Source organism: Rattus norvegicus, chromosome 1 (assembly GCF_021556685.1).
Source record: "Rattus norvegicus strain SHRSP/BbbUtx chromosome 1, alternate assembly SHRSP_T2T, whole genome shotgun sequence".
Lineage (NCBI taxonomy): Eukaryota > Metazoa > Chordata > Mammalia > Rodentia > Muridae > Rattus > Rattus norvegicus.
In genome coordinates, this window is record NC_141534.1 from 8,230,451 (window position 1) to 8,255,209 (window position 24,759).

The window sequence follows — 24,759 nt, forward strand, 5'->3', positions numbered from 1 at the left end:
GAGAATACCTTTGAGTATTCCTGTGGAAGCAATTGAGCTCACGAAGGTTTTGAATTATGGACCCCACACTAATAAATGGAGTCAGAGCTATTCAAACAAAGACAGTTCCACGTGGCTGCCCCCTTACTCCAGCGTGAACCAGAATCATAAGCAAGAGAAGATGTACTGCAAGGTTCCTCTGGGAAGCATCCCTTAGTGTGTTCTTGGCAGAGTCTGAGTGAGTTTTCCGTACCGTATGTGATTTACAAGGCATTTCTACAATATCTCAGATCTAAATCAGAGGAGGCAAGACTTAAGGGAATTAATCAATTAATTAATGGCTACCAGACAGAACTAACATGGTAGTTCCACGTTCCCGAAAGCAAGTTAAAACTGCCTCGGCATCTGTGCTGGCTGAACCCAGGCACCACCACCTGTTAATAGATAAATGTTCCAGACTCGTAGGTGAGAAGCAGCAATGTGCCTTACAGACTGGGCACCCACTTATCCTAAGCCCTTCGGTGCCTTGCAGTCTCACCTCTAACTACAGCCAGGTAAACACAATGTGCACGACTGGAACGTCCTTGTTTAATCTTCCTTATAGCGAAAGGCTCTGAGGACTGCAGAGATGGATGGCTCAGCAGGTAAAGTGCTTGCCCTGTAAGATCTGACCTAGAGTTTCAGAACCTGCATTGTTAAAAGCCTGGCTGGGTGGCATGCTTATAATCTCAGAGCTGGGAAGGCAGAGACAGCCAAATTCCTGAGGCTCACTGGCAAAAAAGCCAGGGGGACTATGCCTGAGGAAGGAAACCTCTGGCAAACACACATACACACAAACACACACACACACAGGCACACACACACACAGGCACACACACACAGGCACACACACACAGGCGCACACACACAGGCACACACACACAGGCGCACACACACTCACACGCATGCATGCACACACACTCACACGCATGCACCCACAGTGGTTTGGGGCTCTTAGTTCCCAAGTTTTCATTCCCACCAATTGAACCTTTTTGCTTTTGTAAGCCACTCACTGAGCCACCCCTTTTATTTCATACATCTCAGGGTCGATACATTTTACTTGAACATAAGAGTGGGTGGGGAGCTCTGCCTAAGCAACCAGAATCCAGATGTCATCAAACAATTTCTCCTCTGAAAATGAGCAAGACAGATTGACCCCAGTACAAGATAACGTGATAGTTGGAAATGCCCGTCCTGAAGAGATTTAAAAAGAAAAAAAAAAATCCACAAAAAAAAATCAAAATAAAATTGACTATGGTCAATTTTATTTTATTGACTGCGGTTCTTTAGGGCTCTTAATTGTTTGTAGAGTCCAATACAAGTCCATGATCTTTTTCACAGCAGACTGAATATACTAAGGGGTCTGAAAATTACGTCACACCAGGAAGAGCCAAGGGGAGCCTCATCTTTAGGACGACCGAAATGAATGCGAGAGCTAACCTCAAACATTCGTGCGGTACCATTTTGAGGAGGGGCTGATGAGGAGAATAAGGGGAAAGTGAGCTGCATTAGGACTGAGAGACGCACACAGCAGAAAAACAGCTGGCAGAGAGGAAGACTGGAAGCCTCCCCAAGGTTAACAGGGAGTCCACACTGCATGTAGGCAGAAAAGTCAGCATTGCACACGGAGAATGTTCTGGTATACCCAGGACCCCTGAAAGGTCATAAAGAACCTGGGGTTCAGAGCTTGGGCTTCCAGCCTTGCTCTCTGCTCTGCCCCGCAGCCTTCTCCTAGGATGTGCACACCGTTTCGTAAGAAACCGTCTGCTTCTGCCAGTGTCTAAGAATCCCTGCCCGGTTCCATCTTCTAGAAACAAGAAACTGGAAATCCCAGTGGGCATCTGCCAAACTCTGATACAGCCTAGAATAGCATGGCTGGCCTCTACAAAGACAGCTCCCAGGACATCCGGACATAAAAAAAAAAAAAAAAAAAACAAATTACAAATGAGATTTGTGCTCCCGTGAACTGCATGCACTCAGGCCTCTGCTGAGGAATTAGTTCAGTAATGGACGTCTGCATCGATCGACCCTCGAAAGTCATGACGCACGGCTCACCAGCCCCCCTCTCCATACATTTGTACAAACTACATAGACTGGGAGAGTAGGTGAGGGACACATGACACCGCTCATCCGGACCGCCAGTACCATTGCGGCCTGTTTATGCACTTGGACAAGCAAGGGACAAAATCCTGGCCAGTGACACCGGAGACATAGTTGGCTGAGAAGACAAATTGAGCAGGAAAGCAATGGGGCCAAGGACATCAGGGACTACAGTGACAGAAGTCTACTTAAGTGCATCCTCTCACCACAACTGGGCCACTTCTGGACTTTCTGTCACACGACAGGATAATGAGTTGGTTGCAGTCACCTTGGTCACGGCATTTTGTCTCTTGCAGTAGAAGGCTCATTACTCGCTACAGGCAAGTTTAAATTAACCTCCCGCCACGATAACCCTATCTACTCCAAAGCCAGCCCCGGAGACACACACTGCCGGATGTGCCTGGCAGCTAACGAGGACTCAGGAAATGGAAGATTGCTGCTAATATTGACATCAGCAAAATCTCCCTCCCTCCCTGATACCCTGGCCAAAGAACAGACTGCTGCTGGCAACTGCAGGACTGCTAGTCATGCAGGAGGCACCATTAGGAGGCAGAAAACAGGCTTAGGGTCAAAGAGGATCATCTGATACGACCTGAATCCTGATTCCTCTAACAAAAGCTATACTATGAAAAGCATATCTTTTTATTCGGGCCCCTAATAACTGCCAATGTCCCTGAGCCCTGGGATCTCACAGAGAGGGAGAGCTGAAGACTCACTGTGACCAGGTGTATAGGGTCCAGTACCTGGAACGCACTGCATTTCGAAGCAGCAGTTCTCAACCTTCCTAATGCTGCAATCCTTTAATACAGCCCCTCACGTGGTGGTCACCTCCAACAATAAAATTATTTCTTTGTTTACTTCATAACTGTAAGTTTGCTACTGCTGTAATGTAAATACCTGATATGCCAGGTATCTGATATGACTCCCCAAAGAAGTCGAGACCCACAGAGAGCCTCTGTTTTAAAGGCTCTGGCATAGCAAAGGTTCAATGAATGCAGCTGGATTCTTGTGCTTCTAACAATCTCTCTCCAGTTTTCTTGTAAATCAGTAAGATAAAAGACATTTTAGCCCGAGTGAGGTCTTTCAGCGAAACTTAAAGTATCTGTTTAGAAACCTGATAAAGGAATTATCAAAGAAAACCTAAATACATGGATGAGGGGGTGAGGGGGAAAGGAGGAAAGGAGAAGGTGGGGGAGAGGGAGGGAGCACAAAAGTGCATTATCTTTCTGAACTGCTATTGTAATGGTGAGCAGAGGAAAGAGATTCACGGGGAATAAGGAATTTATAAAAAGCTAAACTGCCAGGGCTTAAACATGAAAGAAAGAAAGAAGGCAGGAGCCCACCCCACAAACAATCCTTCTCCGGGAAACTGATGGGGATTGAGAACAGAAGGGTTATTCCTGCACCAGTCTCTAAATTTAACAGAGGATGAATAGAGTCTCTTGGGGCAATTTAGCGGCTTAGCTCCTGCGAGGCAGAATCTCCCAGAGACTCAAAGGCAGTAAATGAGCTCGGGACTGAATTTACATATGCTGAGCACGTCTAAAGCTGCATTTGATTAGTGATTAGTGCAAGCCACACGCCTCTCACTTTTTCTTGGCCTCCACATCCACGTGGATCTGTCTCTTCTTCGGTGGGGGAGGAGGAGGCAGCTCCTGCTTAGGCTTCTTTATCATTCCTTGTTCTCTTACATGAACGGTCTCCAAAAGATCCTTCTGAGGAATCTGGGACATGCCGAGCTTTGCTACAGCCTGAGTCACCTGGAGAAAAAAAAAAAAAAGTCACGCCCAGCTTCGGTTTTAAATGAAGACACCGTCGCTGCGAGTTATTCACATCAAATTCTCCCTATAAAAACATACAGTTCAAACCGTGTGGCATGGTGCCACACAGCGGCTTACAGACGATTCCGCTAGCCCCGCCCCCCCCAACAGCTACCTAGCAACACCTTACGTCAAGGCCCACCAGGTGCGAGCCAGGCATACAAAGAGGGACTGCTACCCTAGCAGCTCTCCATCTTCTCTCCCTGTTCCCATGTTTCTCTCTCTCTCTCTCTCTCTCTCTCTCTCTCTCTCTCTCTCTCTCTCTCTCTCTCTCTCTCTCTCTCTCTCTCTCTCTCTCTCTCTCCCTCCCTCCCTCCCTCCCTCCCTCCCTCCCTCTCGCTCCCCCTCCCCCTCTCTCTCTTTCTCTTTTTCTCTTTCTGTCCTTCTCTCCCCTCTTCTCAGTTCCCTGTTTCTCTAGGTCACCGCTCCTTTCCCCCACAGTAAGTCTTCCTTACACTGGGTCTGTTCCACAGCATGATTCCTCAGGGAGACACCTCAGCCTGGGCCTGCCCAGGTTTTCCCACTGCAGTTATCCCACTTTGTAACGCATAACGCACACCCGTAATCCCAGCACTTGGTAGGAGAGGCAGGGGTCAGAGGTTTGAGACTAGCCAGAACTTCACAGAAGCAAAGGGAAAAGTCCACTTCGGTGTGTAACTGGCTACAGATTTTAGCTCTTTTAGCCACACTTTAGACTGTCCCATCTTGTAAAACCCCTCCATTCCGCTTGAAGAATGACAATTGCCAAAACCAAGGTAATCTTGTTTCTAGAACTATGGTCGCTTTCTGTCCCTCCTTTCTTGCTCTGGCCATGCCATGGACTTGCAGTGGTCGCTGCCCAAAAGGGATGCTGGTTGACATTTTCCGTGCTACCATTTACCTTTTCTTAGCACGGGACAAAGGAAAACGTTGTACTGTCCTTCCCTGAGTCAATCCCTTTCTCCCCTGTAACTAACTACCCTAACCTATAATTAGACTGTGGGCTCTCACTCCCAGACTAAAGACCCATTCTGCAGGCTTTTCTCCTGAACAAAAGGCTTGTACTGTGATTGAATAGCCCATACCCATGTTTGTTTGGTTTGTTTTCTCGCTGGCCTTACACTCCAAGGCAACTTAATCACCCCAAATAGAACCTGGATATCTGTCCGGAGCGTCCATCACCAAATCCCCACCGCTCAAGGCCACTGAGCTCCTCTACTGTGTCAGACTCTGCCTGCCCCGCACATCTCATAGTACAGAACCATTGTGCATGACCGGCTTCTTCTGTTTTATGATGATGTTTTCCCGGGTTAGCCGCATTGTATCGATGCCTCATTCTTTCATACGGTCAATTGATAAAGAACACTTTGGATATCAGACTGAGTCTGTCTGTTCTTGAACACTCAGGATTCTCTCGTGGTATAATATACACCCCGAATCAAAAGGTACCTGGTTAGAAGAGTCTTCTAGTCTCTGAACCAAAGAGTCCCATCTCTGGGTTAGCTCCTCAGAGTCGCTGTTCATCTTCTCAGATGCCTTGGGATTACTGAGCAATTGGCCCACGTCTTGGCCAATCTCACTCAGTTGGTCCAGAGTCTGCCTCTTCATTTCCATGTCTTCCTTCAAAATCTAGAATGTCAAACGCCTATCAGACAACAACTGTAGAGACTATCTTATGTCTGTAAGAATGTGGCACCTGTCAATAATAAATCTGACGGGCCTATGGCTTAGGCTGGAAGTAGGAGGTGGGACACCCGGGAGGAGAAAGGATTCTGAGATAGAGCCAGGTGGGAGATTCGTCCGAGAAAAAGATATGAGGAGACAGATGTCTAGTACCAAAGCATAGGTAACCAGCCATATGGCAGAATGTGGATTAAAATAACTGGGTTATTCTAAGTTATGGTCTAGCAAAGAAGAGCCTAGCTATATGGCCAAAGTATCTATAAATAGATTTCGATTCTGAGTCTTAATTCAGGGAGCATGGGGTGGGAGGAAGAATCAGGACCTAACTTCCACAAACAACTCTCTCTCTCTCTCTCAAGAAGGTTTATCTTCCTCAGGAAGTGTAAGCAGGTACATTCATGATCTAACCGACAGCATGTTCTGCCATTCTGTATGAGCTATAATCCATACTCATTCAACTATAATAACCCTTAGTTATAAAACACTAGACATCACAGGCTTACAACAGATGCCAACAGGGACACACTTACAGCCAGACGCCGGACACTGACACCGAGTTCCTTCTGGTCTTTAAAGTTGCCAGTTTGGACTTTATTCAAAGCCTCTTCCTTTTCGGTGAGCCAAGCTTCCAAAAGACACTAGGGGTGATAATGAAAGTTGGAAAGATACACTGCGGTCAATCATCTGATGATTCAAGTAAGTATCTGACGTGTATCAACGACGTCACATTTAGTTAGGGATAAAAAGAGCTTCAAATATCTAAGTTCAAGGACTGGCAGAAGCATTCGCCTCCTACGACCTACAGCAGATTAACCAGTTATTGGTTCTGAACTATGGTAATGTGTAAGGTGTGGATAGGGTTTAGCCTGTCCTCAAAGGGCTCCTGTGCAGGAAGAGCATGGTCTGTGGTGTGGCAGGAGAGAGCCTGCCATCTGTAAGATGTAGAAGCTAGGAGGAGGTCGTGTACGGTGCTGCCCTCAGAAGAGATGCTGTTCTTCTCGGGCTTTCATAAATTCCTAAGAACCACCATTACAAAAGAGCAAGGCCAACCCCTTCCTGACCTCTGGCTTCCTGTGTCACCAGGAGACCTCCCTTTGGTGCACACTCCCATTGCGATAAGTACTGTGATGTGACTGACAGACAGGGCCACCTCACCCGAGCTAGCACCATACTCTAGATGTTCCCACTTCTAAATCACTGAAGCGGGCAAGCCTTCAGGACTGTAGGGGTAACGCAATGGTGGAGCTGTTGGCCTCAATGGTTAGTAGAATGTAGTCATAAAGAATATAAATAAGCCTTATACCACTCAGCCTCTAGGATTTTTTTTTATTTGGGGGGGAGGGGGAACAGGGATCTTGTTAGTATATCAAGCTGGCCTTGAACTTGCAACCCTTCTGTCACTATCTCCTGAGCACCAGGGGCCCAGGAGCATGTGACACCAAGCCTGGCTAGGGATTTTATTACACTAGGAGAAAATCATCCCTATAACAACTAACCCTAGACTCAAGACTCTAGGTTTTAATCTGAAGGAAGCTCAGAGATGTTCTTGTCCCTGCTGCTCATTTTCGAGAAGGAGACAGAAGTCAAGTTACATGTTTGAGGTCAGTCAGCAACTGAATGGCAGAGCTGGGTCATAAACTCCTACCCCTAAATCAACAGTCCGTCCACAGCAGCAGGAGGGGGAAGTATGCAAATGGTCAAAGTTCAAAAGCAATTACATTAAAGGAAGAAGAATGAAGATGGCCCGAGGCCAACAACAAAAATACTTAAAACTTAGTCAAAAGTGTGCGCTCTTTGGAAGATGTTAAGTGATGGATTGAGATGTCAACACACACACACACACACACACACACACACATACACACACACACACACACAGAGAGAGAGAGAGAGAGAGAGAGAGAGAGAGAGAGAGAGAGAGAGACTAAAGTAGTATGTATTACAGCAATGCTTTTCTATATAGCTAAGGGGCAAAGGGTTAGTTCTGGACTTGCTGTGGGAAGAATTCTCTCTCCGTTGTCTTATTAATCAGTTTATTTATAAGCTATCCCTTACCTCTATAGCCTACTACCACTACCCCAAAAGAGAAAGAAATGAAGATTAGAAAAATAAAAGACAAATGTAGATCCTATCTCCTGTCTAGGAAAGTTGATAAGATGTGCATATAAATAACCAGGGAGCAAAACAGAAGGTGCAGACAGACCTCTGTCTGTCCATCTGTCTGTCTGTCTGTCTCTCTCTCTCCCCTTTCCCTCCCTCCCTCACTCTCTCAGAGAGTTAAAATGTCCTAGCAGCAGACAATAATGAACAGATGGCCTAATGAAAACTTCAAGTGATACAAGTGGTCAAAATACCTGATATCCCTTGATTTTTAAACATTTTTTTCTTCATTTTAAAATTAGTCCAAACTTGAACAGTTTCTGTTGCTGCGATAAAACACCATGAACAAAATGAACTTGAGGAGGAAAAGCTCCATCTCTAAGGGCCACAGGGCAGGAACTGCAGCAGAGACCATAGACTCTATGGCAAAGAGGAAGAAATGCTGCCAACTGCCTTCCTCCTCCAGGTTTGTTCTGAGTGCTTTCTGCTACAACTCAGGGCCACCTGCCCCAGGGGCAGCACTCCCAATAGTGGGAAGGCCCTCCCACATCAATCATTAATCCAGCCCCACCCACTTGCCTACAAGTTAATCTGATGGAGACATTGTCTCAATTGTGTCTCCTCTTCCCGAGTAACTCTAGTTTGTGTCAAGCAGATGAGAAACCAAAACAATAAACAAACCAGGACAGTAGAAAAGTCCTACTAATCTTTTTCTGACAATGACTGATGCCAGTCGTTATTACTGAAGAAAAATATTTAACTATTGTATGGAATGCTGTGACCTGAACAGAAATTTCCAGGGTAATGTACACGTTGCCAAAATGCAACATCCAAATGGCAGGAAGTGGAACAAATTATGTGGGGTTTTTTTTTTTTTTTTTTGGAGGGGGAGGGTGGCTGTCTGTCTTGAGACAGGGTCTCTTAACCCAGATTGGCTTCAAACTTGCTAAGCAGCTGAGTATAACCTTGAATTTCTGATCCTCCTGCCTGTGTCTGGGCATGAAGAGTAAACTGTGGTATACACCACAACCCCCACTTTATGAGTTACAGACAATTTAACCCAAGGCTTCATGTACACTAGGCAAGCACTCTAGCAACTGAGTCCCACTGACATACCCATTACATAATCCCTAATTTAAAGAGGAGGAGGGAAAGGAGGAGGAAGAGGAAGATTATCGGCCACCATGCTGATTCATCATTAGGTTTGGACACATTTTGTAACACAGTAATTAAAATGAACTATCATCTGCCTCGGCCTCTGCTGAGCCACAGGATCTCACCCATCTGGTTCCTGATCCCACGCAGGGAACAAAGCTGCTTTTTCTGGATGGAAGTGCAACAAAGTCAAGGCGGACACTGTGGGAACCTTGTGTCTGCTTCTTTTCTAGGCTACAACTGTTTGGCACTGGGGAGGAAATTTTTACGTCTTTGTATTTGGTCCTGATAACTTTTGTGTAAAGCTAAAAGGTAAGGAAAGAGTCAACGAGCCAAGAGAAAAGCTGCCCAGACAGCTTTGCACAACAGTACAACTGAGTGTTTATTCAAAGGCAATGCTAGGAAATATTCTCTCATTAGTTTCGGCCTGTATGCAGGTTAAAAGTTAAAATCAATTATAATTTAACATTCACAATGTACGGAGGACATTCCTTTACCCTGTATTTACTGAGCACAAACTGTATGCTGGGAATTGTGCTGGTACACATTCAAACAGACCGCTCCACAAAAACCCAGGAGTGGCTATGCTGTGGAAAGTAAGTCAAGATAGGGACAGGCCTAAGCACTAACATTATAAGTAAAGGACAGAGATCAAATTATTATTACCATGGAGCCTCAAACCATGATCTTGATGAATAGGCTGCAGAAATGGAGATAATGTTAATAGAAACCTGACTTTCAACATAATAAACAGGGAGCTAGAAATGATGATTGGTTGGTAGGGTGCATGGCTACTGTATACAAGGAAGGCCCTGACTTCAGCCCCCAGCTCCACAGAAATCAGGCACGGTGCAGCGTGTACGAGCTGGAGACAGGAGAACCAGGAGCTCAAGGTCATCCTTAGCCAGACAGTGAGTGTGAGAACAGAAAAGATAAATGATGTAAACCAATATCGCAAGCAAAATAACAAATGGATTAACTAAGCAGCAGTCGACAATGCACAGAGAGCTGTGTAAAGCTTAGAGTGATAGAAATGGTCAAATTACTTGTTTTAAATACTTTTTTTTTAAATTTTTAAAGTTATTTGCAAACCAATAAGCTATTTCCAAATTTCACAAATCATTTTCAAAATAAGAACTTCCAAAGGTAAGAGTGTAGTTAGCTGGTCTTGGCTACTTTATGGGTTCTTCTTTTTTCCACCTTTTTCTACCCCTTCTGCCCCCTAATCTAGACAGGAGGGAGAAAAGAATAGAGGAGAGAGAGGAAAGAGGTCCATGAATAAAGTCAGGGACCAGAAAGGGGACATCGTTATCCTTAGACTACTGCCTGCCGACTAGGGGTGTCAAGTTCTTTGACATCAGGCTATCTTCTTCTTCTTGTTTCTTCTTTGCACAGGACTATTTAACAAACCTTGCGCACCAACAAACAACAACACTTGGGGTCCCGGAATTTATATACCCTCTAAAAAGTCCCCAGAATTACGAAGGTCACACAATCACAGAAACTATCTGCAGCTGGCAAAATCATGCCCCGGCCCCAGCACAAGGCAAATCACAATCAGCTACTGGGGACAATCTGGGATGAAAACAAAAACACATTCTTATAACATTCTGTTTTTTTTTTTTTAAAGATGCCAAAATTCCAGAGCTCTCACTACAGAAGAGGCAGTCATAGTCCACAGCCATCATGTAACCATGGGCTTCTTGTCACTCTGTTTTGTCCTTGATGGATGGTCGTTGCACTTCATACCTGTTCTTCCAATAATTCCTGCCACAAAATATTGATTTCTTGCAACCTGTTCCAACGTTCTTCAGTCCAGCGGCATACAGCTGTCCAGCGCTCACCCAGTTTCTAGGGAAGGAAGAAGCAGACTCTGTTAGCCCAGCCAGGAGACAGGATTACTACAGTTCTCCAAAGCACCAACTTACAAAAAGCACATTTAAATATATATATATATATATATATATATATATATTATATACACATACATACATGAGAAAAAGAACTAGCTTACATAAAATATAATTATTTAAATTACTCAGAGATAAGAAAGAAAAACAACTAGAATTCCTGTTCCTACTTCTCTGTAAGGTTTGTATGGGAATGCAATGTTTTACATATATTTACAAACTGGGTATATGTGTCTGAGGGTTGTTGGTTTTTTTTTTTTTCCAACCATTGCTACAACCACAATCTACATGTTTACTTTCGATACTCCAAACTTTCCAAGTGATGGTTGCCTTCACAAATTCTTCAAGTGACTGTGTCCAGGAAAGCCTGGGGATCACTTGAATGAGCTCCTGTGCTTTAAAATCTTGTTGACGTTAGGCACAAGGGAGCGGAACAACGGTCTCGTGCTTTCACTGCAAGGGTTGGCGTGAAGGAAGGAATACCCAGCGAGGCCTGTAACCACGTATAGGAGAGGCTCAACTGGGATGTACAACCAAAAGCAGGTGTCATACTTTGTGCTCCACCCTACCCCTCCCACTCCGCCATGAATTCAAACAGATATTTGACTCAAAAAGAGTTCGCATGAATGGTACCAAGAAGGTGGAAATTCAGCTTAGTTTATGGTTTGGGTGGGAATTTTGTTTTTGGTTTTGTTTTTTTTCGGGTTTGCTGCTGCTGCTGCTGCTGCTGCTGCTGCTGCTGCTGCTGCTGCTGCTGCTGCTGTTGTTGTTGTTGTTTACTAGATTAAATGAGGTCATGAAGGTTGTCCCACCAAGAAAAATCCTAATGGATTAGTAAATTAAGGCAGAGACACTACACACACATACACATGCTCCTGTTTGACATAGCCAAGGGGAAACGTGTATCAGAATGACAACCTCCATAACTGTGAGCTAAGTAAACTTTGTTCCCTATATACTGCCTCAGGACCTTCATTACAGTAACAAAAAGATGATTAAAGGAGGCTACTTTTTTATACCCTTCTGTACAAGCAAGGATGTACAGGAGGAGCTAGTACATGAACCTTGACCAGAAAGAGGATCTTAAGGGCATCCTACTTGCCAAGGTCTTACCTGTAACTGATCTTCCAAAACAGCTGTGGCGCTCTCCCCACTGTTTTCATCCACAATCACCACCATATGAGTTAAGGAATTCACCTTCACCTGCTCAGCTTCGAGGTCACTTTGCAAACTCTAGAGGAAAAAAAAAAAGATAAACTATGATATCTACCCTTCCTCATTTACCTATTTAAAATCCGCTTCTTGTCAAAAGTAATGAAGAAACCTAATGAGGCATTGGATTGCCATTCCCAACCATTATCCTAAGTTCTAAAGAAAGAAGCCTGAACACAGCCTTCCACTTCGAATTGTAAATGTGTAATGTGTGCACCACTTTCAGCCCCAATTCTTTCCCCAAACAAAAGAAGATGAGGAGGAAGAAGGAAACGAGGAAGAGAAGGAAATCTTGTGTCTATTCTAGGAATTAAAATAAGAATATATGCATAATATGTGGGTATCCCAGCACTCAAGAGGCAGAGGTAGAGGCAGGAGGATCACTGTCAGTGCAAGGCCATCTTGGTTTACAAAACAAGTTCCTAGTCAGCCAGGGGTACACAATAAGACACTGAAGAAAAAAAAATGTAGAACTGATTAATCTAAAAGCCCAGAGTTTAAGCCTACAGAATCAGAGGTTGTTTTCTGTAGCTTTCTTGTAGGTGCAAGATGAGGAAAAGGCTGTGTGATTCATAGAAGTTATTCTGATTAGCTCCCCAAGAGAGCAACCAAGAACAAACATATGGGCGCCTTCACTTCCCTCTTCCACAAGAAAAGAACAGTCGTTAGACATCTGTAGCGAGTAATTGGCTGAAACAGTAGCAATAGTGTGGTGAAATGCCTCTTGGGTAGTGTTTAATGTAACCCTAATGCTTCAGTCATCCGCTATCTAGCTGCTTCACTGATCAACAAAACTCTACCTTTCCTTTCTTCTACTTTGCAAACTGAACCACTCCTCTTGGAACCAAATTACGTTCTCCACCATATGTTAACTCCTTACCCAGCACCCTATGTATGTTCTTCTGAAAACAGGGAACAGGCTTCCTCACAGGATTAGGTATACATCCTAATCCAGTTTGTCTCTCCACCCACGCTGTGCATTACATGACCTCCAGCCCCAATCCTGAACCACGCTTTCTGTCCCTTTACCAACACCACCACCTCTCACTCATAACCAAGGTGCTTCATGCAGTTCAGCCTCACACACACACACACACACACACACACACACACACACACACACGCACCCATAGACGGTCATGGAGCACGCCCATGTGCTCAGTCTCTCAAGCACTTTCAGGTCCAAACACCACCCTTGCCGAATGTGACCGAAGTCACGCACTTTCAGAAGAGAGAACTTGGGCACGTGTGCAAAGCTGTCCCTTTCAGAAATGTCGCCTTCGAACAAACACCACCTCAAAAGCTCCTGGATAAAAGGCAACCCAGAAGAAGCAGCCCAGCTCCACACTGAGGGAAGCCACCTGGCCCCAGGTCGGTGCTGCCTTTTTATACAAGGAAGTAGGAAGGGAGCAAGGAGCCAATTTACTTTATGTTCTTCAAGCAGGTTTTGCAGGGAGGGTAGGTCGTCACCCACTGGGAGGCTTTCCATCTTCTGAATGCGCTCCTCTGTGAGGGTCAGCCAGCCTGAGAGCTGCTGCAGCTGTTTCTTCTGCAGTTCCATCAGGGCATCATGCAACCTGGCCAGGGGGACAGAAAGTCATTCCCCTCCAGCTTGTTCCCTGGCAGGGGCACCCACTCCTGGCACCAGGCAAATGGGGGGCAGGAAGACACAGCCTTGTCTACCCCAACCATCCAAGGAGCAGAGAGTCCGTCAATGTAGAAAATAAGGGGGAGAGCTCCGGTTGGATTCCTAACTGGAGTTCATTAAATGCAGTCCGAGAATATAAATAACAGCTCCCTGTATCCAAAACAGAATCATTGTTTCTACACTCAGGAATTCCTGCTTATTAAATTGGTGGAAATGGCACTGGAATGCAAATCACAATGTGGAAAGTGAAACGGACCGTGGCGTCAGACTGCTTTTTAAACTGTTACAGACCACTGAACAGTAGGTCTGTGTCATCTCCCATCCACGCCTTGCCGGGTTTAATGCTACAGCAAAGAAACAGGTTTATCTGTTGTGATGGAAAGTTGAAACTGTCAACTCAGGGCAAGCTACACTCACCTCGAGGGGGGCTGTCTACAGAAGCTGGCCTGTGGCCATGTCTGTGGGGAACTGGACTGAACAGACTAAGTGATAGAGGAAGGCTGGTCTGATATCAAGCAGCACCATTCCCTGGTTGGGGCCCTGGACTGTATAAAAGTGAAGAAAGCTAGTTGAGCACTAGGCCCGGGTACAGTCATTCTTCTCTGCTCCGGATTGTGACAGTGAAGTGCCTTCTGACTTCAAGCTCCCACATCTATGAGGTCCCCAAAAGGAGACAGAAACCTGGAATTGTTAGCTAAAATAAACCCTTTCTCCTATAAGTTGCTTTTTTTTTTTTTTTTTTGGTCAGAGTATTTTATCACTGCAACAATATCACCTGTGAAAAAACATAATCTCCCCTCACCACCCTCCACATTCCAACCTTCTCCTACTGTCTTGACAGAGATGAGGCTCCCAGAATGGTGTTAGAACAGTGGAAGGCTTGCCCTCTACCTAGCTCATTCCCAGCCCCACCGGCCTGTCACAGAGCTTAACTGTGCAGTGTGGTCTGGGAGTCAGGCTCTTGACACGTGGGCTGCACTCACCGGGACTGTCTCTCCATGCTCTCTACCCGGAGCGCCTCCCATCTGGCGTTCAGCAAGGTCATCTGCTCCTGAATCTCAAACTCCTCCTCATCCGACAGAGTGCCTTGTGTCATCAGTTGGTTGCCAGCCTGCAGGACACTCCCCACGCTGCTCTGGTGCGCACTCAGCTCCATCATAAATGTCTAGCAAAGGACATTGTGGGAGTCGGTGAGTCACTTGTTGCAAAAAAACATAAGAGACAAACCACTAGGTGCCTAACCTCAACATCAACGCCACAGAGAAAGGAACCTGTAGGATGTGAAGATGGAGGAGACTTCCACGAAAGGTATTAAGCTCTGAAGTGGGAAGTCAGCATTAACTGTAACTCAGAAGAAAGCTAGATCAAAGAAAACAACGTCAAAGATGATATTTGATTTTAAATGTTTTAAAATCGTTTGTGCTCACATGTGAATGTGTGCGTGTGCATGTGTGTGTGTGGTGTGTGTGTAAGTGAGTGTGTGTGTGGCTGTGTGTTTCTGTGTGTGTGTGGCTGTGAGTGTGTGTGTCTCGGTGTGTGACTCAATGTGTGTGTGTGTGTGTTTGTGTGTGTGTGCATGTGTGTGTACACTCCCACTCACATGTGAATGTGTGTGTATGTGTGTGTGTTTGTGTGTGTATGTGTATGTGTGTGTGTTTGTGTGTGTGTATGTGTGTGTATGTGTGTGTGTGTTTGTGTGTGTATGTGTATGTGTGTGTGTTTGTGTGTGTGTATGTGTGTGTGTGCGTGCACGCGCATGTGCACACACCATGCTTGGCATTGCAACACATATGGGGAACCACAGGGCAGCTCATAAGAGGTGGATCTGTCATTCCACAAAGTGAGTTGCAGGGACTGACTTTGGGCATTGAGAGCACATTTATCAGCTATTTATCTTAAGTAAATGATGATTGTGTTGTTAATGTATCATAAAGGTGGAATCAGGAGTACATATGAAAATAGTAAATAAAAAGATGAACTGCTTTAGAATATTGGCATTTTGATTCTTTTCAATCCCAGGTAACATCACACCAACATACATTCACTCACTCACATACACACACACACACATACAACACACACAGAGACACACACACAGAGACACACACACACACGCAGAGACACATACACAGACACGCACATACACACATATACACACACAGACACATACACAGACACACACAGACACAGACACACAGACATACACACACATGCACACATTCACACACACACAGAGACATACACACAGACACACACGCATACACACATGCACACATTCACACACCCACAGAGACACACACACACAGACACACACATATACACACATACACATTCACACACACACATTCACACACACAGACATTCACACACACACATATACACATTCACACACACACATTCACACACACAGACACACACACAGACACATTCACACACACACAGACACACACACAGACACACACATGCACACATTCACACACACACACAGACACACACACATTCACACACACACAGAGACACACAGACACAGACACACACAGACACACACACAGACACACATACACACACACACATACACAGAAAAACACACACACACACACACACCCCACTGGCTTAATCAGACAACAAATAAAAACAATGGCCTTTAGGGAGGCATGAGAAACCTAACAATTCAGGATGCCAGTTGGCTATGTTGACTTTCAACTGCGGCTCAATACTTCAAAAAGGAATAACGTTCCACACTGACCTGATCATCAGTTCCAAAAAAACACTCAAGCCGTCACAAGCTTGTGTCTGAAATCCAATTCCCCTGAACTGTTGATCACTCCAGCTTTCTAACAAAGCCCCTTTAAATAACTCCAGCACAACATCATGACCTTTGCTATGGAGCAGAACTTGGTAGATCCTAAGCTGACGGTGAAGTCACCCCAACCTATCCCCACCCCTAAATCAGGCCACGCCCTGGAAAGATACGGCTCTCGGCTACAGATATTTACTTCATGGGTAGCAAACTGCTCTTTGACGTCCTCGACATCATCAGAAATGTCATCTTGCTCCTGGAACGTGTCCTCCGCAGACAGCAGCCATGTCAGTACTTCCTCTAGTGCTATCTGGTAGCTGTCCAAATCCATGTCAACCTCGGTGACTGTGCTGGGCGTCTCAGCTCGGGGACTCTGGCCTTCCTCTGTCAGCACTGCACTCTGTGGAAACAAATGCACAGCAATCATGAAGACACAGGTGCTCACCAAGAACACAATGTCTGGGGAAACCAAGGCAGGGACCAGGATCTCAGGAGACAACCCAGTTCTCAGGAGCTGAGTGAATAAAGCCATGAATTAATCAAAGGGCACTAACAGCCTGCAAAATACAAAATAGAGCACACACACACACACACACACACACACACACACACACACACACACACACACAAGTTCCACATTTGAGGAGTCAGGGAGAGAAAAATACCCTACATGAGTCACTGGACAAAAATAAAGCTCCAAATGCCAGTTTTTTACTTCATGAAACAGAATTTTGATGGAGGACAGGAAACATGCTGGCCTTTGAACAATGGTTGCACTTTACAGAAAAGGAGAGCGTGACATTCTGCTGTGACCCCCGTTAAAATTCTTCCAGGACCCTGCATTTTTAGTACCGCATGTTAAACAGTGGCCACACACAACCTGTGGAACAGATGGGATTCTGTGTTTCATTTTTTTGAGGCAACATGTGCTGTTCTGTTTGGGGGATGTGGTCTCGGGGCTAGGGGTTGTAAAATAAAATGTCTGCCAATCTTCTTCTAAATTATTAGCTCCTCTCTATGAACTTAATGATCTTATAATCAAGCCTACTGACTCCACTGTTGCTTTGTTTCCAGTCAAAGCAAAACTTGAAGACTTGTGTAAAATGTACCACGTGCACATAGACGAGAAGAACGGTGAAAGCTCACACATGTTACCACTAAAGTCTTGACATTCTGCTACAACTCTGTCTCAACATTTACCCGCAAAATGACTGAAAAGGCGGCAAAGCCATTTCCTTAGACTTATTTTTCAGGTAACCATACAATTAGCCAATCAATTAAAATGTTTCTGATAACAGCTATGCCACACACCAGCTGGAAACAAGAGGAGCCAGCCATCACGTGTTCTTCACTTCTTCCATAAGCTTCTCAGTGGCTTTGCCTGGAGCTGACCAGTCCTGACTTCCCAAGCTCCCCACCCCAGGAACAGAACACAATGGTTGCCTTCCCAGTTCGGTGGCCTTGCCCATCTTCAAGCAATAAACTTCCAGAGCTTCTTTTTCCCTTCTCTTGATACACTTTGACTAAGTGATATCATCTATTTCTATTGGACTTTTTAAAAATAATAATCTAGATCCTATAGATATTTTATTTCTAGTAAAACTCTCTTCTAATTTCCAGCAGCAATAACACCTCCAGTATCTTTACGATATAGCAAACCATATCCACATTTAAACACTCCTTTGTTTTACCCCAAAACTTACCACCCGCCAGATTCCACATACCCAAGTACCCCAGCCAGCAACCTGGGTGATAGACTGGGGTACACCCCTCTTTCTTTCCTCTCCCATGTTTAATCTGCAAGTTAGTCCTACCTTCAAAGTTCAACTCAAATCCATCCAGAACTTTCCACTTCTACATCCACCCCTGTTTCTCCTCTGGACGACAATGGCTTGCTAACTCTTGGCACCCACAGTCCTATCTCCCAATCCATTTCTCAGACAGCAGAGAGAATGATCTCTCTCATGTGTTCACACCCACTGGACGCCCTGCCTGAAATCCTTCACTGTCTTTTCAATGTTCTTAAGTCACATTTAAAATTCTTGACATAGTTCTCAAAAATACTGAGAGAGCAAGAAAGACAGTGTGGGCACATGAAGACGGATCTTAATCAGTTAATGAGAAAAGGCTTTCCCTCGAAGGTTCCGTTTAAGTGAAAGAGTGGAGGTTTGATCAGAGACCATATAGGTAGAAGATACTTCATAGATGGAATTCAACATACATAAGAATCAGGAAAGAAGAAAAGCCCACTCCATCTGCAAACTATAGCATAAGTATTAACATGAAAACTTGGGGGTTAGAGCCTAGAAAGTATTTTATAGGAGAGATCAAAGGAATGTTTTCAACTGAGTTATGGAGTTAAAAAAAAAAAGTCATCATAAGTAAAAACACTAGCTAATTAAGACACAAATGATGCCAAGGCCTAGGAAGGAAAATAAGCTACATTCTCAACCTAAAAGCCTAAAATCACAGTGCTAAGGTAACTCAGAGGGGATTTAAGCAAAGGTGCAGACAAAGGTGAGAACACGTAAAGCCAGGAATGTTAGTCATCAGTCAAAGGTCATCTGTGTAGGCACCAGCATCCATCCGGGAGCGGGGAGAGCAGCCTCTACATGTAAATACTCGGGAGATTTTCAACTGGCATGTTTTTAAAGGGAGATGTGATACGGGGATTACCTACTGACCTTCCAATGCTACTTGGCATATGTTGGAAGAAAGGGGAGGCAGAGAGGAGGCTGGCTGGACGCCAGCATTCCTCAGAGAACAGTGGACAGCAAGACCAGCCAACGAGGAGACAATCAAGACTTGACCACATTTGACTCCCTCAATTAATGTAACTTAACTTCTAAGCTACCAATAAAAGCATCCAATCAACGAAGTGAGCATTAAACGACTTAGTTGTAGGCAAACAGAAAATGGTTTCTGAAATCCTTACCATGTCGCCTTGCATCCTAAACAGAAGTGGTTGTTTTATCTGAATTCCAATAAAATAAATGAACAAAATCCACTTCTTTCTTCCTCTGATTTACTCTGGTACTGTAGGGGTGTGTGCCTACATATGGAGGCTAGTGGACAATTACACAGCTCACTGTCTCCTTCTACCTTTATATGAGTTCTAGGGATCTAACCTAAAGCATCGATCACTTTTACCAACTGAACCATCTGGACGGCCCTTCCTTTTTGAGAGGATAGCCGTAAGACGAAGAATTGAAATATCTTACCTCTTTAACAAAAATAAATCAGTCCAATGAAGAGATGACTCTAAACACAAGAGGAAAGCCTAGACCACCATCTGAGTCACCCAGGAAGGGGCATCATTAAAGCAAACCATGTTCAGAGGCCAATGTGAACAACTTGTAGTGGTTATGGGCTTTCCTTCTGCATTCTTTGACGATCAAAACTCAAAAGAAACCAGGATTCACAATCAGATCCCTTCTCTCCCCTTTTCCTTTTTAATAAAGTTTTTTTTTCTTCTTCGTCTTCTAAGAAATATTTTTTTTGGAAATGGACAAAAACAAAATGATTATTACATGCTACCCAAAATCTAAAAGAACAAGTAAATTCTATAACTCTCATAGAAGTAAGAAAGAAAGACGACGTGTTCAAGAATCGAATAACTTTTAAAAGATTGCTGAGCGAGAATGTCAAAACAAACCTGGAGGGTCTATACTAACGACAGAGAAATGGGCTTAACTGGGTGAGTGTTTGTTGTGTTCTCTTTACCAAGGAGGTAATATTAGCCACAGTGACCCCATCCAAGTACCAGAGGATGAGATTTAGTTCCAGGGCACACGTTCCTCCAAAATACACTTCTTACAAATTTGAAATCTGTTTCCTTGTATGTGTGTGTATACCTATGTGGTGTGTAAATGTGTGTGTTCACACACAATGTGGTAGGCAGAGATTGATACCAAGTGTATTCTCCAATCGCTCACCACCTCATTTCATTGAGACGGTGTCTCTCACTAAACCTGGAACTCACTGACCAAGCTATGCTGGCTATGCAAGCTATGCTGACTGACCAACGAGCTTCGCTAACCCACCCATCCCTGCCTCCCAGCATTAGGATTACAGGGAGACCACTCAGATCCTTAGGCTCAGACATCAAACACTTTCCTGACTAAGCCATCTCTCTAGCGCCTCTGGACCTAAGTTTCTAAAATGTGTGACTTTGAAAATCTGAGCAGGCGGTCGTCTTCCTTTTATGAATGAAAAAGACTGGGATTTCACGCAAAAAAAAAAAAAAAAACACACACACACAAAGACGAAATATGGGTTGAGTCAAGGCAGGCTAATAAAGAAAGAAAAAATTTCATTATTCATATCTCCTTAGGAAAATCTCATTTATTCGCTGGTGAAAACATCTGCTAGCCCATTTCTGGAAAAATCTGATGAATGATTTATGGTACAGTGCCTCTCCCGAGGAAAAGGGAAAGAAAGGCTTGTATTTTGAGAATTCTGATGAGACAATAATGGGGGGAAGGAGAGTTCTTTATGAATGGACCCCAAATGGAAAGAAAATTACTACTTAACAAAAATAACCCAGGACAACATGAGAGAAAACATTTCCTACACCAGGTCAATGCCTTGGCCTCTCAATCACCATGAATAAAATCCAACCCTCGGCATCCAGTTGACCACAAAGTGTAGCTTTTAAAAAGTGTGCCATGCAGCCCCACATTCAACAGCCCCAGACGCTACTCACCTTGAAAAACAAGACACTTCCCTGTGTCATAAATTTGCCTGAGTGGCACACACATGGGACAGCACGCTAACTGAAGAGAATGAACAACTCAGAAAAAAACACACGTATGTTCGGGAAAACACACTGCGTAAGTTTGACCAAGTACCTATGAGAAACCAAACGGGCATGGCAAAAGTTTCAAGAAAAATGGGCCAGCACCTGGATATTAATTTCTTCCCCTTCACATTCTTTCTTGTACTTCCTGGGGAGCGTCTCCACCTCTCGAATGGCGTCTATAGTGACTTGCTGAGGAAGCACCTCAAACAGAGACGTTAAATACATAATTATGGATTTCTTGTCAGGGAGCTGCACGGCAACATCTAAAAGTAGAAGGAAAAAAAAAAAGATGACTCAGAAATGTGTGAGCGACTCGATACTAGGTAAAAAGTGGCTGTTCTCGTTCCCAGAAACAATGCCTCATTGGTGATGTCTGGAAGACTGTGTCTCGGGAAATTGCTACTGCAGATCGCAAAATATGAGACAGAGGCGAAGACTTATTCAAGCCTCTAGGTCTTAAGTCTTCCACAGGCTGAGCGTGATGAAGGGTACCTGCAATCTCAGCTCTTGAGAGGCTGAGGCAGGAGATTCATGAGTTTGAAGACTGCCTGAACTACATACTAAAGAAGACCCTGCCTTCAAAAACAAACTAAAATAAACCAGGCTTCATTCACACAACAGAGTGAGCAGAATTCAAGCCTATAGTTGCAACTAAAGCCTTCTTCACACGACATGCAAATACTCACACCTGCATGCATTTTAATACACCAAACCAACACTGAATTGTTTCTCTAGCAAGTGGGTAGTCCTAGGCTTTTTCAATCCTTCTTGATACAAATTAACTATAACCAATGAAATCATTAACCTGCTGCCTAAAGGACCCTGAACATTAAATACGAATGGGACAAGTGACTTATCTGTAATAAAATGGTTTATGGGGTGGAAGATGGATCCTAGAGGTTCACTGCTAGCTAGCCTAGCTGACACAGCCCATGCCTTAAAAGACAAGGTGGGAAATGGCGAAGACACTGGACCCCCTCCTCTGACCCACACATGCGCTCACATACGTGCACACACACACTCCACTCCTTCACAACATCCACACGTACGACATACAGAAAAGTAAGAAAGTAAACAAAAAGACGTAATTGTGACTAATATTTAAAATCTAGGACCCCTTTATAGTCATACTGTATTCTAAAAGAGGAAAACATCACTTGTCAAAGTTCAAAATTAGAAAGCAGAATCAAGTTCAACAGGTTTCTATGTAACAAAATTATAAGCAGGTCAAGTTCTCAGCCTTACCTTCAGGATCCAGAAGTTTTTCAATCCCCAAATAAGTATGGGCCTTGCTAAAAGCATGTTCAAGTCTCTCAGTTGGGGACATTTTGACCACTCTGTCCCAGCTGAAGAGATCTGGTCTGAAATCAGTGACAGAAAGATATAATGGAAACAAGGTAGATAGCGTCATGGCTCATTACATTTCAATTTTTTTATTGCTTTTTAATTAGTGATTAGTAATTTACCAAGTGGTAAAAATGAACCTAAATATATGAATTACCACAGTCAATGATTTTAATGGACTACATTCTAAAATTTGATGGATTTTATGATTTTATAGTTTCATGAATTTAATTATTCTAATGGACCAAATGCCACAATTAGGACAAAGGTGCACACCTGACATTACAGTGCTCAGGATGCCAAGACAAGAAAGTCACAAATTAGAGGCTGGCCTCATCTACATAACAAGTTTCAGGCAGTTTGGGCTGCAGAGGGAGACCTTGACTTGATGCCTGAGGAGTCTAAGATGTTCGTACACAGACATTCCAGCTGAAACTGGACTTCAGTTATCCTAAAAACAGAGGTGCACAGGAGACCGGTTCCCTTCTGCCCATCTTCCTCCATGAGAACTATTGTTTCGTTTACGACTTGTCTTTTTTCCAGTCTCACTTCGTGGACAGCAATCACTGGCTTGACAGATCTAAGAGTTAGTCTCCAGTATCCACTCTTGTATCTGTTCCCCTTTCTACCTCTTCCTCTGTCCCTTAGCCACCACAGCCACCAGCCTCCCCCATGGCAGATGCCTCTTCCCTCTCATCTATCTGAATTTTCTTTAGTATGCCCACCATTTCTATATGCTATTCAATTTAAATCTTCATATCCCCATACACACAGTTTATGAGATAGTCATATGACACGTAGGCCATGCTTGCCCCAACATAGTTGCATACATAGGTGAGGATGACCCAGAACCCCTGATTTTCCTACATCCCAAGTTCTGAGATCATATGTGCACCACCATGCCCAGCTATAATTTATATTTTTTTAATAAATGTCTGTCTCCAGTTAGAAGGAACTGAGATGTCTCTTTTATTCCTGCTCTTATCCTTGTGTCTAGCCCAAGAAGCCACTTTACACATATTTGTTGAATCAAAGAGCTAATGAATGCAAAAGGTAATGGGGACATTCGACAGTTTCTTAACCGTACAGGGCAGGATCCTCAAGATGATAGAAAAAAGAGTGAGAGAAGACGGGAGGGAAAGAGTCTTTAACCCCACAACAAGTTCAAAATATCAAAAATTTAATCTACAGTACACATCAATCCCATGTAAAAATATTAAAAGCATTGTTTTGGTATCAAGTGCGAAACATCCTCCTCAGTGTCATTAATTTAAAACGATACTACATGAAGAATGGGATCCAATAAAAAACAGAAAAGGAGGGGCAGAGGGAAAGGATATCATATTTTAGGGATATCCTAAACTCAGCCATGGGTACTTCCCCACCTAACAATCTGTCAGCAAAGATTTAAAAAAAAATAGATTAAAGTAAGAAATAAAAAAACCCAAACCTATATTGTACAGAGACAAACTTAGCAAGATGTAAAGAGTAAGTATAGAAATGTATGCTTCCTTTGTACATAGCAGGCAAGAGCATTCAGGGGATTAAATGAGAAAATTAATAATTTATAACAGCAATGAAACATAATCCATTCGCCTGTCTTTGGCACTTAATCTTTGAGGCACGCAGAACTGACTTGGGAGTGTGGTGCGGCAAGAAACATATTTACAAGGTAAATCAACTCCCACACCCCACACCTGATATTCATTTGCAATATCAGGTCAACTGGTTATCTGGCTGATCTATACAGAAGAGCTCTTCCTCAGCTCTTAACACTCCCAGGATGAAAGATCTAAGAGACCATTCACGTACATCGAGCCCAGGCCGATGTTGGCACTTTCACATGCAACTATAATTATCCTACTACACTTTATAGCTTTGCATTCATACATAGCCTTGACTTCTTACTAGAAAGTTATTTCAGGCTGTTTATTCTTCTGGGGTATAATGGAGATTTTTGTATTTAAATTCCTACATACAAGTTAGAATCTCATTTATGAGATTTCATAAGAAAGTTGTATAGCTCTTCGTAAACGTGGGTAACACAATAAACAGAGTTGCCGTTCTATCAGAAGAAAAGCTACACACAAGTCTTTGTGTGTCTTGCTGGTTCGAAGTTGGGTAAGTGGGAGCGAACTATGTCAATTATCTTACATGTCTTAGTTTACAAATGTGTAGGAGAAAACACT

At 43.8% G+C, this 24,759-nt stretch overlaps 1 protein-coding gene across 13 annotated transcripts in view; it reads right to left on the minus strand.

Annotated features, from left to right (window-relative positions):
* Utrn (utrophin) overlaps nucleotides 1–24,759 on the minus strand; it is a 502,827-nt gene that overhangs the window by 346,778 nt on the left and 131,290 nt on the right. For 12 of the 13 annotated variants that reach the window (XM_087636075.1, XM_087636021.1, XM_087636135.1 and 9 more), the window contains 10 exon segments: nucleotides 22,472–22,587; nucleotides 21,329–21,489; nucleotides 16,622–16,825; nucleotides 14,609–14,790; nucleotides 13,404–13,554; nucleotides 11,879–11,998; nucleotides 10,605–10,706; nucleotides 6,131–6,238; nucleotides 5,367–5,546; nucleotides 3,709–3,878 (listed from right to left, as the gene is read on the minus strand). In XM_087636075.1, coding sequence (XP_087492201.1) covers nucleotides 3,709–3,878; nucleotides 5,367–5,546; nucleotides 6,131–6,238; nucleotides 10,605–10,706; nucleotides 11,879–11,998; nucleotides 13,404–13,554; nucleotides 14,609–14,790; nucleotides 16,622–16,825; nucleotides 21,329–21,489; nucleotides 22,472–22,587 — 1,494 coding nt within the window. 13 annotated transcript variants of the gene reach the window in all.